The sequence below is a fragment of the Phyllostomus hastatus genome, unplaced genomic scaffold (assembly GCF_019186645.2).
Source record: "Phyllostomus hastatus isolate PE091 unplaced genomic scaffold, TTU_PhHast_1.1 phas_scaffold_21, whole genome shotgun sequence".
Lineage (NCBI taxonomy): Eukaryota > Metazoa > Chordata > Mammalia > Chiroptera > Phyllostomidae > Phyllostomus > Phyllostomus hastatus.
The window spans coordinates 12,345,108-12,360,132 of NW_025334017.1; the positions used below are offsets into that span (position 1 = coordinate 12,345,108).

A 15,025-nucleotide genomic window follows, 5' to 3' on the forward strand; every position below is an offset into this window, starting at 1 on the left:
TTTTTATGACATCTCTAAGTGGTTCTGAGAGACAAGTACTACTTTCCACCTTCTTTGTGAAAGACTATGGAGCCCAGGCCCTTTCTTTAGAGAAACCAGGGTAGACCTTTGCAATAATCCTTCTGCTGCTGATCCTCTGACCAGTGTGCAGCAGTTTCAGACAGTGGGATTACTGGCTGGGATCCAATCTGCAAGCCAACTCCTACCAGCCTGAGATCCCAGTAGTTGGGATGTAAGTGTAATGAAAGATATTCCTTTGGCCTTTCAACCACTGAGACTGTTTCCAGAGACTGAATAGAATATTTGCCAGGTTAATGATTTATATTTTCTAAGATCTTTAGTTTTTTTTTAGGGAGAACTTTTTCAGCATGATTTTTTATTCTTATTTCTAATTGCAGTATAGTTTTCACGTACAGATTCTGTATATGTACTTTACATAATTATTTTAACTAACTGCTTGAGTTAGAAGGAAAGATAAAAGATAGAAGGAAGGGTAATGTGCTCCTTATAATTTTTTGTAATGATTATAATAATCTTCAGGATAACCAACTGATCTGATTAATAAAAGGCTGAGGTAGACACTTCCATTTACATTATAAACTTAAAGTTATTTGTCTAATAATTACACATTTCAAGTATTCTTTGGTAGAAGCCTACCCCAAAATTCTTTTTTGACCATTTTAGTAAAAACTTGGATTTCTGAGGGTTCTGGTTCCTTAGCTACAGTATCAGGGTATCAGGGCACTGGACTGGGCACTAAGACCAAGGACCTGGGAGGACGCCCTTCTCGCCCAGTGCCTTGGCGGACACTCGTGTAGGCAGAACACCACCCCATCGGCACCAGCAGGCAAGCTCTGTAAGGGGTGCATAACCCAAGTCTATCAGGACAGAAATCAAGAAACAAATAAAAAAGTATGTGAATTCTCTGTTCTACTTTTATAAACAACTTTGCTTGAAGTCTAAAATTACTTCAAAATAAAGGGTATTTTTTTGTTTAAAAAAACTGTCTAATTGCAATTCCTAAATTCCTTTCCATCTCTTTTTGCTACCCCCTCCCACCCCTTCCTCTGTTTGCTTTCCTGTATTTGGCCCATTTTGAGAGAATTTTTCTCTCTCCCTTTTTTCTTTCCTTCTTTCCCTTCCCGTAAGTTAGAATGTGGTAGCAGGAGAGAGCTGCAGACCTTTCTTCAGACCCCTCCTCTTTATCTGTTCTCATCCCACACTCTGGTGTTTTGTTCTGTGTGATAACTAATTCCCATTAGGAACTGAACAGTGATTATAGCTTCATTCATGAACTTGACAGATTAGAAAGACATTTTCATTACTGAAGTACATTGTCTTTGTGCTATAAATTTTGAGGCAGAATTCTTGCATTTCAGAAATCTACGTGAATATGCCTGGTCCAGACATTGTTTTAGAACTGCATGGGAATAAAGAACAAACTGACAAACTAAAGAATAAAGAATAACCAGAGGTGGGGGGATGGGGATAATGGGGCAAAGAAGGGGAAGGGTCATCAAGGAACATGTATAAAGGTATTGTAAAGGAACATGTAAGGAACATGTATAAAGGACCCACGGACAAAGACAATGGGGAAGGGAAGGACTGAATGCGGAAGATGGGGGTAGGTAGGGCAGAGGAGAGTGATGTGAGGAAAATGAGGACGACTGTAATTGCACAACAATATAAACAAACAAACAAACAAACCATTTTCTTGATAAATACTATAAAGTTTAAAATAGCTAACTCTTCAGTGAGGACAAAACAGGCACACTGAGCGATAGGGCTGTGGTTCCTGTTCCACGAAAGTGGAGGCGCAGCGGGTATTCACAACCCGCTCACTTCCTACTGTCCTACGTAGTGCTTGCTTCTAGGAATAGAGGCATAGATGAAACAGTGAACAGGAAGCTGTATTTAAACTCATTTCAAGTGATTTAAATGGCTGTTGGAATACATACCCATCCCTTTAAACAATGTATCAGCATGTTTTGATTGTTCAAAGCATTCATTTTGAAACTGCTCAGATGATGATTTTTTTCTTACCCAACCCATCTCCCTTGATGTTAAATACCTGGTTGGAATAAATATTCTACACTCAAATGTTAACGGTATGTTAATTACTAATGCAATGGAGAACTAAGAGTGATTTTCCCTACCTTTTTTTCAGGGAGCAAGAGTTCAGAATACCGCAAAGAATCTGGGAGTCAGAGACAGAACCCCGCAGTCCGCTCCCAGGTAAGTAAGTGACTTCCCAGCTCTGCTCTTTCCCAAAGGGCTTCCACCCTGTCCAGGGCAGTGTCTCAGTGAATGTAGTTGCTCCAGGTCATGCCCCATGTGGAACTGACGGTAGTCATAGCAACTGGCCTTGTAAACATTTTGTGACTAAATGTGAGAAGGCATAAATGCTCTCAGAGTGAAATGGAAATTTAGCTGAAGCAAACTGAGAGGAGCAAACAGCAAGTCCTGGCATTATTTTATTTTGTAGGTTTCATTATGAATTCAAAAACAAAACTCCACACAGTTGCTATGAAAATTTATATTCCAATGGTGTCATACTACCAAAATGCCATTTTCATTTATACTTTTATGATCGTGCATGCTATTTATTCCCCCTGGCATGATTGCATTTCCCATCTATTTCTGTATGAAAAACTCCTATTTAACCACAAAACCCAACTTTGATGTTACTTCTTCCTTGAAGCCTTGGTTGAGTTTTCTGCCTATTTATGCTTCGTTAGCATCTTCTGTATTGGTCGATTAGAACCCTAATTGTGTTGCGAGATATTGCGACATGTCCCTTTGCCCAACTTGAATAGGAATTCTTTGGAGGCAGGGAATATGTTTTCAGTTTTTCAGTTTTGTTCATTGCTCATCATAGTGCCTATGTATGAATATCTGATTTCAAGAATGTGTGAGTGAATTAATACATGAATGAATTAACATTTTGTTTGTTAGTAAACCAAATATTCAGAGTTTACATATCATCATAAGAAAAGATTCTAATCCACCTTTAAAAGAAATGAACGTGGCAATAACCATCAAAGAAATATTGGTAATTTGATTTCCCTGGTGACATTAGGGTAAGCGGCCATCTGTCCTACTTCAAGTAGGACAAAAATTAGGTAATATTTTTACATTTGGTTGCTTTTATACATTTGCATTTTAACAAAAAGTAGGCTCCTCCAAGCACTGCCGTAGATGAGACACTCTTTGTTTCTGTGTACAAAGCAGTTACCAGCATTAAAATGATAACTGCAGCATTTATGAAGTTATTCTTCATTCCAGAAAATCTGTGTGGGCAGTGAAAGTATTTTAAAAAAACAAAACATATTTTCCTTTAAAAACGGATGAAGCCTTCATGTTCTAATTGCATCTATTTTTAGTGCTGCTCCTAAACTTATTTAATCCTCAAGTCTTACTTATATTATCTTTCACAGTTCATTAGATGAATCTAAGACTCTCTTTTGCTAAATAATCACTCACCATTCACATATGAATTCATTTTCTAGCACCTGGAACAGATATGGTATATTTGAATAATAGACCAAGTGCACTGTTAAATTTACAATAAGAAAACAAGATAATACCTCAGCAAGGTCTTCTTAGCTAGAGCTTATAGACAATAATAAACTGGGGTAGGATAAGACTTTAGCATCCTAATCAATAAACCAATAGAAGGCTGAATATAAGAAAAGAAAGTGATGAACTCACTTTTTTGTTTATTGGGTTGTGTTTTAAAACACTTGAAATAAAACTCAATAAAATGTGCCAGTTATAAAGTGGACTTTTTTATTCAAGGGAATAATAGTCTTCAGAGAGAGAGAGCTAGAGTAACTTTTAAATTTTATTGTATTTATTCTTTCATTCACTCTACAAATATGTATTGAGGACCTAAGAAATGCAAAGCACTCTGCTATCCTCTGTGGGAAAGCTAAACATGAGATAGAAATAGTTTAACCACTCAAGGAGCTTTCACTTAAAGAGATGAGATGAAGTGAATAAAACTTAAGTATAAGAATAGGTAGAAGGTAAGAGAGTGCTAAGGTCCACAAAGGGGCTGGGATTCCCTCCCAGCTGGGAAGGAGGATTCCTTTCCCAAAGGCATTTAACTGAAAAACACATTTGGCTTTTAAGGCCAGACCACCCACAGGCAAATCCAGGGTCCTGTTTCTTCAAATGTCTTCATGGAGATAAAGTTTGCTACCTCTGCCTGAGATAATATTTGACTCTAATCTCTAACCAATCTTTTCATAGTTTTTCTAAAACCATCTACTTTCTTTCACTTTAAAAAATTCACTCAGCAAACATCTATTGAATTTCAGCTATGCATTTGTAGGGGTCAGGTTCATTGTTAAAAACTAGAGATACAGTCTTTTCCATTAGTCACTGATATGAACAATAGAGTGGCAGTTGAATGAAATGGAAATAGTATACAGTTAAGAACTGTGGCAGAAATAGGCACAGATTGCCATGAGAATACAGAGAAGGGGGCACATGCCTCAGCCTGGGGAAGGGAGATGGGAGGAGCAGAGTAGCTCTGGCCCAGCCAGCATGGCAATAGATGTCCTATGCAGCTGATGCATTGAGGCCAAGGCCTGCATAACACATCACACTTTGAAAGCTACACCGAGACCTCTGTGATTGATGGTTGAATGTGTTTAAAAAATGATGCAGAGTGAGGCTGGAAACATAAGCAGGGGCTGGACCACAACGAGACTCATATGAGATATTGAAGTGTTTTGATTTTAACTTGAAGACTATAGGGAGGTATTAATAAGCACTCTTTGTATCTGGAATAGTCAAATTTTAAAATTTATCTCTGGCCACATTCAGAGGGTCCATCAGAGGAATGCTAAGAGGAAATATAGGCAGGAGCTTGAATGGAGATTATAATAGTATTGAGGATAGAGATGGAGGAGGAATTAGAGAAATGTTTAGTGAACAGACTTAATAGTCTTTGAACACTAATTAGATAAAGAAGGAAGGGTTAAAGAAAGATCCTAGAATGGCCACCAAATCTTTGGCTTGGGTGACAAGGGGTTAATGGTTCTGGTCCCTGAGATAGAAGACACAGCAAAAAGAGCACCTATAGGGAACAGGTTGTAAACTCAGTGTGGTACAGTTCAGACTAAGGATCAATGGGACATCCATGTGGAGATGCTTTTGTGAGCAGGACAAATAAGGTTCATCCCCTTCCTTTTGTGCATTGGTTCTTCAGAGCAATAAGCATATCTTCACCAAGAACTAAATACCATATTTCAGATGGAATGGCATGCTAGTCTTATTTTCTATTGTATTACAAAATCTCTAAACTATTGTGTAATGAAAGCTTTATTTTTTTAATTTGTATAATTGAGAGGCAGCATACTATAGTGGTTAAAAGTGACAAGATGGTTTGAGCCCCAGTTCTTGTTATGTGACCTTATTTAGTCAGGTTATTCATCCTCTGAGACACTTTAACGTTTGTATAATGGGGAAATTGCCTTGCGGCAGAGTATTGTTGGACTTTAGCCTTGGAAGAGACATTTGCTTTGTGGCTCCTTTTAACACAACTTGTATTTTGCCATGCACAAAGATGAAGAGCATGATCTATAGACTGCAGTTTGAAAGCTTTACTCTGCAGATTTAGATTTGGGCTGTATTGAAATACCAGCTGCAACAGGAAAAGAAGTGGAGCCAGGACCAAACCTTTTTTTGTGCAGGGCCACTGCTGTGCATGAGTGGAATGAGAAAAGAAAGAGCCCCCAAATTTGGGGCAAACAAAGACTGCCATTACCCAACAATTTAGCTGCCCCAAACCAAATGCCTCCATGCAGAGTAAAAGTCCAAGTCTTATTATTTCATTTTACTTCCAGATTTCATCTGCTTGTTCTAAATTCCCCAAGTCCCACAATTTCCATTACAAATGTGTTTGAATTCAAATTACCGTGAGTTGCTTCCAAGAAGCCTCACAGAAGCTGAATCTGCCCAGCTCTGCAGTACCCAGAGCTGTTATTTCATTAGCTGATCATAGGCAGTAGCCTTTTCACCAGGTTGCAAAGGAGACATTTCAAAGACTCACCTGCCCAGTGGCATTAGTTACATTCTGTGGGAACATGCAGTTCAAAGTAAACGACTGTGATGGCTCAGTCCAGATCTCGCCAGGTAGGATGTCCTTCACCCACCTGACTGTGTCTGCTCTGCAGGAGGACAGCCACTGCACCTTCCCACTCACCAGGCAGCATGTTGGGAAATGAGAGGATAGGCATTCAAGAGGAAAAGACCTCTCTAATCATTCTGCTATCCCAGCCCGGGAAGGCAGTTTGAAGCAACACCATAACCTTTAGCTGGAAAAAAAAGGCAGCTTTGAAGTCTTCCAGCTCATTTTAATGTATTCTTTTCTCCGGAAGGATGAAATAGCCTTTCTGATGTGAGATATCCTTATTTCAATATTTGTTTTCTTCCTTGGAGTTGACGTGTGGAGCATTAAATACCTTCCAGACTTGAAGTATATTTTACAAACCTCCAAGGCATTAAGTTCTTCCATGTGTTTCCAGATTAAGAAAGTTCACTTTGTGAACTAGGTTTCTAACCCAATATTAAATCTTTCTCATTCTTTCTCTTTGGTTTAGAATTAGCATAGGATTAAGTGTTGAAGGGAGAAAAAATTTTTAATTTGCTAAGTTTGTCAACAACTCATTTACCCCTGGGTTTAGAGTGCTTTTAAAAAGAAGCAAAGTGGGAGCCTGCACCTTATTTTTAGACCATCAGACCAAACTCTGAGGGAGAACCAGCATGGCCATGAGCAGAGCTGAGGACCACAGTTGGAGTCCAACATCCAGGCACCTTAAGCCAGCTGATCTTTCAGACTAAGCCTTAAATAGTGGGTGTGCCCTATATGGTCACTATTGCAGCTCTGTTCCCTTTTGTTTTGGAGTTAGGATTCCACCATTGGCAGGGGCAGTGAGGGGGCATGGAGCACAACTTGTATAATCCTAGGCCAGTTCCCTGAACTTTGCCTCAAGGCTGTATGGTCTCAAGCAACTTGACCTGGGACTCAAAGAGCTAACATTTTCCAATCTCCCAATGTCTCCACTGATTCAGTTAGATTCCCAGACCTATTTGCATCTCCACCTGATTCTGTGGGCAGGTGAGAGGAGGATGGGCAAAGCTGGGCATACACTGTATTTTTTGGACCATAAGACACACCTAGGTTTTAGAGGATGAAAATAGGAAAAAAAATTTTGAAGCAAAAAAATGTAGTAAAATATTTAATAATATAAATAACATAATATTTCACCAATGTAAATATAAACAGAACTCAACAGCAGCATTAACAACAATTGTTCCTCCCAAACTTGGGGGGGGGTGCATCTTATAGTCTGAAAAATACAGTATATCTTAGGAAAACCAAGTAATTGTGCCTTCCATGTTCAGGATTCAGGACTTGGCCATGCAGCCATTCCACAACCAGCTGCCGTACCACCAGATGGTACATAATGAAGCCAATTTCTACAACCGGTTAGAAAAATTGGTAGATCCCCTATGAGACAGGTGTTATCTTGCTACAAGATGATGATAGACATTATGATAATTACAACAATGTCGTCCTGTGGAATTAGAGAATCAGTTTTGCCGCCAGTGAGAGGAATAGCGGGCATCGGAGCAGAAGCTGCCTGTGCCACAAAAGCAGCGTTGCTCAACCAGTCATCATACTTGTGTGCAGAGACATGGTATCTTCTCAATAATAGAACTGAAATTCCAGAGCTTGCTAATTCATATGCGATTTTTAGTGAAATAGGCAATATGGTCATGCCTCTCAAACCAAGAAATTATTGTCAATGTGTTTATCATACTAATGTATTTGTCATACTAATAAAAACATTTCAAGTACTGTCAATATGTCAGGCCACTGTCACACTCTGTCGTGCCCCTTTCTAGGCTGTACAAGCTGTGCCAGCCGCCTCCCCCTGTTGGAGAGGAATGAAGAGAACCTCGAGGAACCAGGCAAGCAGAGGCTTCTGAACACTGGACTAGACAAAGGACTGGCGGGCCAAACATTCTCCACGCTATATGAAAAAAGAATTTTTTCTCTAAATCTTTCACCATGGTGTAAATAACTAATGATCAGCCTGTACTTAGATACTTCTGCTGAAAATGGATAGACCTTCATTCGCAACCTGGTCTCTCTCTGTATTGACACAAACTAATTTTTAGGGTAAAATCTATCCCGGAAAATTAGGGAAAAAATACCAGAGAAAAAATTTATTATCGTGCCTCTTCTACCATTTATTGAAATTATGTTATTGCATTTGGTTTTGTCTTCTCCCAGTAGGACCCGTAATAATGGATCTTTCCATTTAAGGAAGCCCGTCCCTGAAGAAACGTGGCCGCATTTTCTCAGACATACAGAAACACTACAGAAGCCACAGCTGGTGTCCTCGGTTCTCAGTTCCTCTGTATCAGAGAAAGTGGTCTCTGTGTCAAAGGCAAAGAGCTTGCTTTCTTCTCTGGAAGAGTGTTTTTGTCAGTAGAGGAGAAGAGAGTGATTGAGGCCTCTGTCAAGACCCTCTTCCTGCTGCTTCCAGGTTTCTTTGTGCTCCTGGAAGGTCCCAGGGGTCCCTGCTGTCTGCTGGTCTTTGAAGTGGATGTGGCTGTCTTGGGCCATGTGGGCAGATGCTGTGTCAAATGTGGCAGGGGGTGGGAAGAGGCAGGGACTGGGGAGGTGGGAAGGAAGATGAGGGAAAAAAAGGGAAAAAATGAGTTCATTTAAAAACTCAACCTTAAACTTAAAAAATATACTTTCTAAAACTCTTAATTTTATTAAGGCTTTCTTATATGTCAGACTCTTAACAGAATACACCATGCCCAGAATTTTTCTATCATGGTGTATATGTTAGGTATGAAAATAAAGCTTTATTTGTTGCATTTTAGAAGGACTATTAGAGACCTTGGTAATCCATGGGAGCACAAGGCATATTCTATGCATAGTGTTTATCATTTCTACATTGATAAAACAACATTGTTCTTAGCATAGTGAATACAGTAATGCTGAGCTCAAATTCATAATTTTCAAAATATTAAAATGTCCATATTGTGACTGTTATAATTTTATGAACTCAGACTAATTTAGTATGTGAAATGCTTTTCATAACTAAAGTATATACAAACCATTATTAAATTTTAATTTATAAAATTTGTTTATGGTTTTCAAGCTATCATTAAAAACCTTCATGGCTAGCAGTTGTGTATTGAATAACAAAAATACTGGGTTTACATATGAGATGTATGAGATATTTATATACTGGCCAAGGTAATAATTATTGTTATTTGGCACAAAAGATCTTAAAACTTTTGCAATAAGTTCATATGTTTAATAAAAAATAAAGAAACTAACATCAGAGTTTTCAAAGAAAAAGTTGAATACTTTGTATTAATCAGATGACTTTAACTTAAATATCTATATTAAGTATATCCTTTACTTTTAGGGACTTTACATTCTCAATACTATCAGCAAGTAATCCTAAAGTTCCATGATATTAGTAAATTGTGATTTTCCCATACTGAAAATTTGATTATATTCCATATAATCAAGAGTTGATAAGTGAGCAAAACTGATTAACTAGCAGGTACTTTTCATATTGTCATTAGTGTTTTCTAACCATGATCCTGGAAGCAGTAATCTCTCAGAGGGATGAAGGGGTCATTTAAACATTTTGGTGACACTTTGCTATGTTCCAGGGGGGAAATTATCTTCTATGGTGATATGTATACATTAGGATGTTTTTAAAGACCTACACTTTTTGTAATATAATGTTTTTACTATTATTTTAAGGGTTAAACATAGTATAAGCTTAGCATCTACTTTAATAAGTGCTTGGCATTTGTTAAATGCTCCAAAGTTAGTAATGGCTTATATTATCATTAGTCACTGTCATGTTTTGTTATAATAAACATTGTATAAAACAGATAAGTTTTAACACTATGTGCCAAGCAAAACATCCCAGTGCTTTACCTGCACTTTGTTGTTACTGCTTCACTCATCCTTATAATGACGACCTGAGGTGGTACTTGCTTCATAACCCCCTCTACACAGTTGAGGAACTGGAGCAGACAATGGCGCAGTGACTGGCCCAAGACTATGAGACTGACAAGTGGTAGAACCAGGATTTGAACCCAGGAAGTCTGCTTCTTATTACCATCAGAACTGTTGTAATGTTACCAATTACTTGTTACTAAAGTAGGAGTTACATGAAGTGTATTGCCATTAAATTATACATCTTATATTGAGAAAAAAGGTGAATGAAAATTTGTAAAATACCTTTAATATATGAAAATCTTAAGATTGCCAGGACATTTAAACATTCTGAATACACATTTTGAGGTAACTCAATGCTGTTGCAATATGAAAAGAAAATATTCCTCAAATTGAAGGTAACAGTTTTAGGTATGTTTTGAAAGTCTGGAATAGTACATCATATAAAATTTGACTATGATTCTAAAGCAGTGGTAACAGTAATAAATGACTGATTAATGAATGAATAAAACAATTTTCAATGCCATGATGTACCTCTGTGTGACACTGGACATTTAACTGGCTGTGAGTTTTTAGAATAGGTTTACCTAAATGCTCATATACCCCTCTACAACCAGTGCTCCTTTAAGCGTTGCTGAAGCCTGACAGTAGTTCTTCCATGTTCTGGGTTTGGACATCCTACCTCTCTCCACCAAAAGGGAAGGTCATGCGTAGAAAATTGGTGTTTTAACTTGGGACCACTTCAAAATTATGAGTTAATGAGTAACTCCTCATCAGTACATCCTAAACATTGTATTATATCTTACAAAGATTTCTAACATCACACTTACAAAATTTAATATTAGGTATATGAGCAATTTTAGGGACTAGAATTTTACATATACTCCCATTATTATTTAAAAAGGGAGAAGAAAGGAAAAAGAAAGTTAGTTTTCATACTCTTTTTCTCTATATTTTATAGTAATGTTTACTTTAGAGTATAAGCTTTATTTTAGGAGCCAATATCCCAATATAAGAAGTCTCATACTATTTTCTGTCTCTTTAAATAAATTTTTTTTCCAATGGCCACTTAGATTCAGTTGCAGGCACAGTATTGCATTCACAACTAGTTTAAATCCCATGACACTATAATACATAGCCGACCCTGAACAACACATGTTTGAACTGTGCAGGCCCATTGACATGCAGATTTTTTCAATAAATGAATACAGTGCTGTAAATATGTTTTCTCTTTTTTATGATTTTCTTAATATTTTATTTTCTCTAGGTTACCTTATTATAAAAATATAGCATATAATGCATATAACATACAAAGTGAGCATTAATCAACTGTTTATGTTCTCAGTTAGGCTTCTAGCCAACAGTAAGCTATTAATAGTTAGGTGTGGGGGAGTCAAAATTTATACAAGGATTTCTGACTGTGGGGCCTGAGCGGGTGTCTATACCCCTGAACCCCCACATTGTTCAGGGTCAACTGCATATAATATTGTAATGACATTGGTTCTCACTCTACTCATTTAAATTTTGTGATAGTTAAATTTAGAAAGAAATAAAATTGATCTTGACACTAACTGTAAAAAATGAAGAAAGTACATGGGTATAAAAACCCTGAGGGGTATGTTAACTAATGTAAGAAAACAAACTATTTTCAACCCTTTGGGAACATATATTGTATAAGAAAAATGGTATTTATTAATGTGAAAGCATTTGGTTGAGAATTAGTTACTCCATGGATTTGGAGATAATATATTTGTACTGAAAATACTAAAGTATTCTTCCATTACTTCCTGTAGGTTTTTTTTTTTCTATATAGCACAATTTAATGAGATTCCAGGGCATATTTTTATTCCCTTGTGTTTTTGGAAAACAATATTGAAATTTTAAATGAATCACCTTTAAGTCATTTTACTTTACATTTTACTTTACAGGTCATATTTTATGTTTTTTTTAATTAGTGGTATTTACTAATTTTGAAATTAACTTTAATATGTGACTAAATTATTTCTGAACTTTTGGAGGCTTTATTTTAAAAGACTTATTTGTAAGTGAATTGGTGCACTAAATTACAGTTTCCTTACTCAAAGTCAGTAGTAGTTATTTCATTAACATGTAAATGTTTTAACCAACTTGCTGAATGAATTTTTAGGTGCTCTGCTAACATATAAAGGCAAAGAGCTTTGAAATGGTTTAGGATGATCTGAACTTGATTAAGAAAATATTCTGTACTCTACTAAGTTTTTGAAGTTTTACTGACGAGCCTCAGGATGCCTGACCCCGCAGGAAGCTGAAGAGGCGGGGCAAGTTAGGAGAGGGGGCTGCGCCAAGCACGGGCTCAGGCTGATTCCGTTGTATGTAATGGCCACAGTTTTCTTAGGTGCTGCAGTTCCATAAATGTTGCTGGTTAGACTTTGGTTTTAGAAAAATGTCACTACTTCAAAGGTACCTTGAGCAGTGATCCCGGAGTTCATGCTGCCAGGTTGCGCATGCGGGGAAGATTGCTCAGCCTGTGCCTCCTCCATCTGTCCTTACACAGACACGTGGCCCGCTTCACTCAGGACGGCTGGCCTCTCTCACTGAGAAGAAACGCCCGAGGTCTACTAAGTCTACTAGTGTATATAAAATGCATTTTATATACATTTATATTCACTGCTTTTCATTTTTTATAGTGACACATAGAAATTAGATTCTTTTGTTTTGTATGACGATACGATAGAAGGAGTTGTTCAGTGTATTGCATGTCTGCTCTGTAGACGTCAGAGCTGTCTCCATGTACAGTAAGACCTCCTGGTACAGCATCTTTTTGCTCACAGACAGTAGTTTGCCACTCAGCCTGGAATCTATTTACCCAACTTTGCTGCCCAGAAGAAGTAGCTGATTAAATAAAAGTGTTGAGTTTTTAAATGATATCTCTACTAGAAGTAGAAAGCTTTGTAATTTGTAGTTAATTTTGGTTGTAAATAACTGAATAAATGCCACTCACTTGTGTATTCATTCAACAAATGTGCTTGAGATCACTGCAGGAGGCAGAGCACCTGGGCTTTATTTATGTGTTGGATGTGTTTGGTCAACACCTTCTCAGTGTCTCTTCTGTGTTAATGATGGCCTATGTTTGTTACTTGAAATAACATTATTTGTAATGCAAACCTATTCTAATACCATTGAGGTATATATACTGTATTAAGTGGAGAACATTAAGTTGATAAAATGCTGTAGAAAACATACATTTAAATTTGAATACCTAATGCTTCAAGCAAATTTGTTAGAGTTTCAGAGGAATATATATTTTTGTTACTGCTAAGTAAAATGAGTAGAACGTAGCTTTTGCTTAAAAGTATTTTTGTAAGTATTCATTTACACAGTATTCATTATTTTAAATATTAAAATTGGGCCTATAAATAATAATTCTTTTAAATGTATCCATATTTAACAATGTATAACATCCAAATTATAATGACAAATTTCATCCAAAGGTGTTATTCAAGTACTCTGTTCTTTTGCTTGTAAAATATACATGTAACATAGTTTCAATCACTCAGCATTTTGTGTATGGTTAAATTTATCAAAGTGTATTATGTATTTTATGTCATTTTTATTTGCGTAAAACATTAGAATAGTAACCTTGTATCATAAATGCCAATAACAATAAAGTATAATGTAGTATGACCATGTCAGCTTCTTTCCATTTAACCAATTCCTACTCTGTTCTCACCTGTGTAGGAGACAAAACTTCATGAAAAACAGATTTTTCACCCTTCAAAATGTACAGGCTTTATAAAAGAAAATTGAAACACATGTGAAACAAATCTACACATACAAGCCAAGGTGAGTTGTAGAGACAGTAACTGCTAGGAAGGGGTCAGGAAATGAATGTCAATATTGCCACAGCACAGGAAAGCTTCATGGGAGATAAGAGACTTTTGCTGTTCCTGAAATTAACTAGCCAATCTATCAAAATTTAGTCAGCGCTTATTATGTACAAGTGCTCACCCCAGCTGCTGAGGGCATTATTAATGCATATAATTTTCAAGCTCTGCACTTGAAGAACTTGTACATACAGGTGGTTAATGTGATGCACAAACCAAATTGATACTTATCAACATAAGCAGCACACACAAATACAAAATATCAATACATAAGGCAATGAGACATGTGTACTACAGAACTTCAAAATATTTACATTTAACCCAGTATCTTTTTTTATCAGGCATCTAAGAATGATCAGATCCTGAGCTGAGCTGGATGTTTAGCAATTAGAAAAACACGCAAGGCTACTGTCCATATAGAGCTTAGTCTAGATGGGGGGAAACATTACCAAAAAAAAATGACGAGAGAAGGCTGGGTCAGCTTTCGGGATTTGTAAGATATTAAGCAGTCTCCTGAAGAACAGCATGAACACACACACTGAGATGCAAACATACCAGATATTTTGGTGGGATGGTATGTGGATCAGTCTGAATAGAGAAATGAGACGTGTGGATGTGATTAGAAAGAGCTATGGATGCAAGAGAAGGTTGGGTCTGTATGGTATAGGTCTCTGAATGCCAGCTTAGAAGTCTGGGAATTGTATGCAGAAGGAAGTCGAGATATCTAGTTCATAAAACTGATAAAGAATTAAGAAATCACAGAGAAGAGTTTGAAAAATGTGTATGTTATTGACTGTGACTGTGTAAGCCACCTCAGAGAAGTCAAAAGAAATAACCATTGAAGGAAACAAAAATCAACAACTATATTTTATTTTTGAGAAATTGCTGGTATACTCTGAGATTGCAAATTTAATACAGTAATAAGAACATAATGCAGCCATCACACATAGGCTGTTTTATAACAGCATTCCAGGCACTGGTGTTCCAGAAAGGCTGTTAAGGGAAATACATACAAGATATTTTATGGCCAAAATAAGTTTAAGAAACAGAATTAAACACCCTTCTTTATTATAGGACTTCTCCAATATTTTAATGAACTTACAAAAATCATGACTTCGGAAGAGAGAGGTAGTACATGGTACGTCCC

General features: G+C 37.0%; 1 protein-coding gene across 2 annotated transcripts in view; it reads left to right on the top strand.

The window, feature by feature from the left end:
* PREX2 (phosphatidylinositol-3,4,5-trisphosphate dependent Rac exchange factor 2) overlaps positions 1–13,667 on the top strand; it is a 228,078-nt gene extending 214,411 nt beyond the window's left edge. For both annotated transcript variants that reach the window (XM_045861068.1, XM_045861069.1), the window contains 2 exons: positions 2,168–2,235; positions 7,921–13,667. In XM_045861068.1, coding sequence (XP_045717024.1) covers positions 2,168–2,235; positions 7,921–7,966 — 114 coding nt within the window. In that variant the 3' untranslated portion in view covers positions 7,967–13,667. The remainder of the gene's footprint in view (positions 1–2,167; positions 2,236–7,920) is intronic.
* Positions 13,668–15,025: the final 1,358 nt, after the last annotated feature.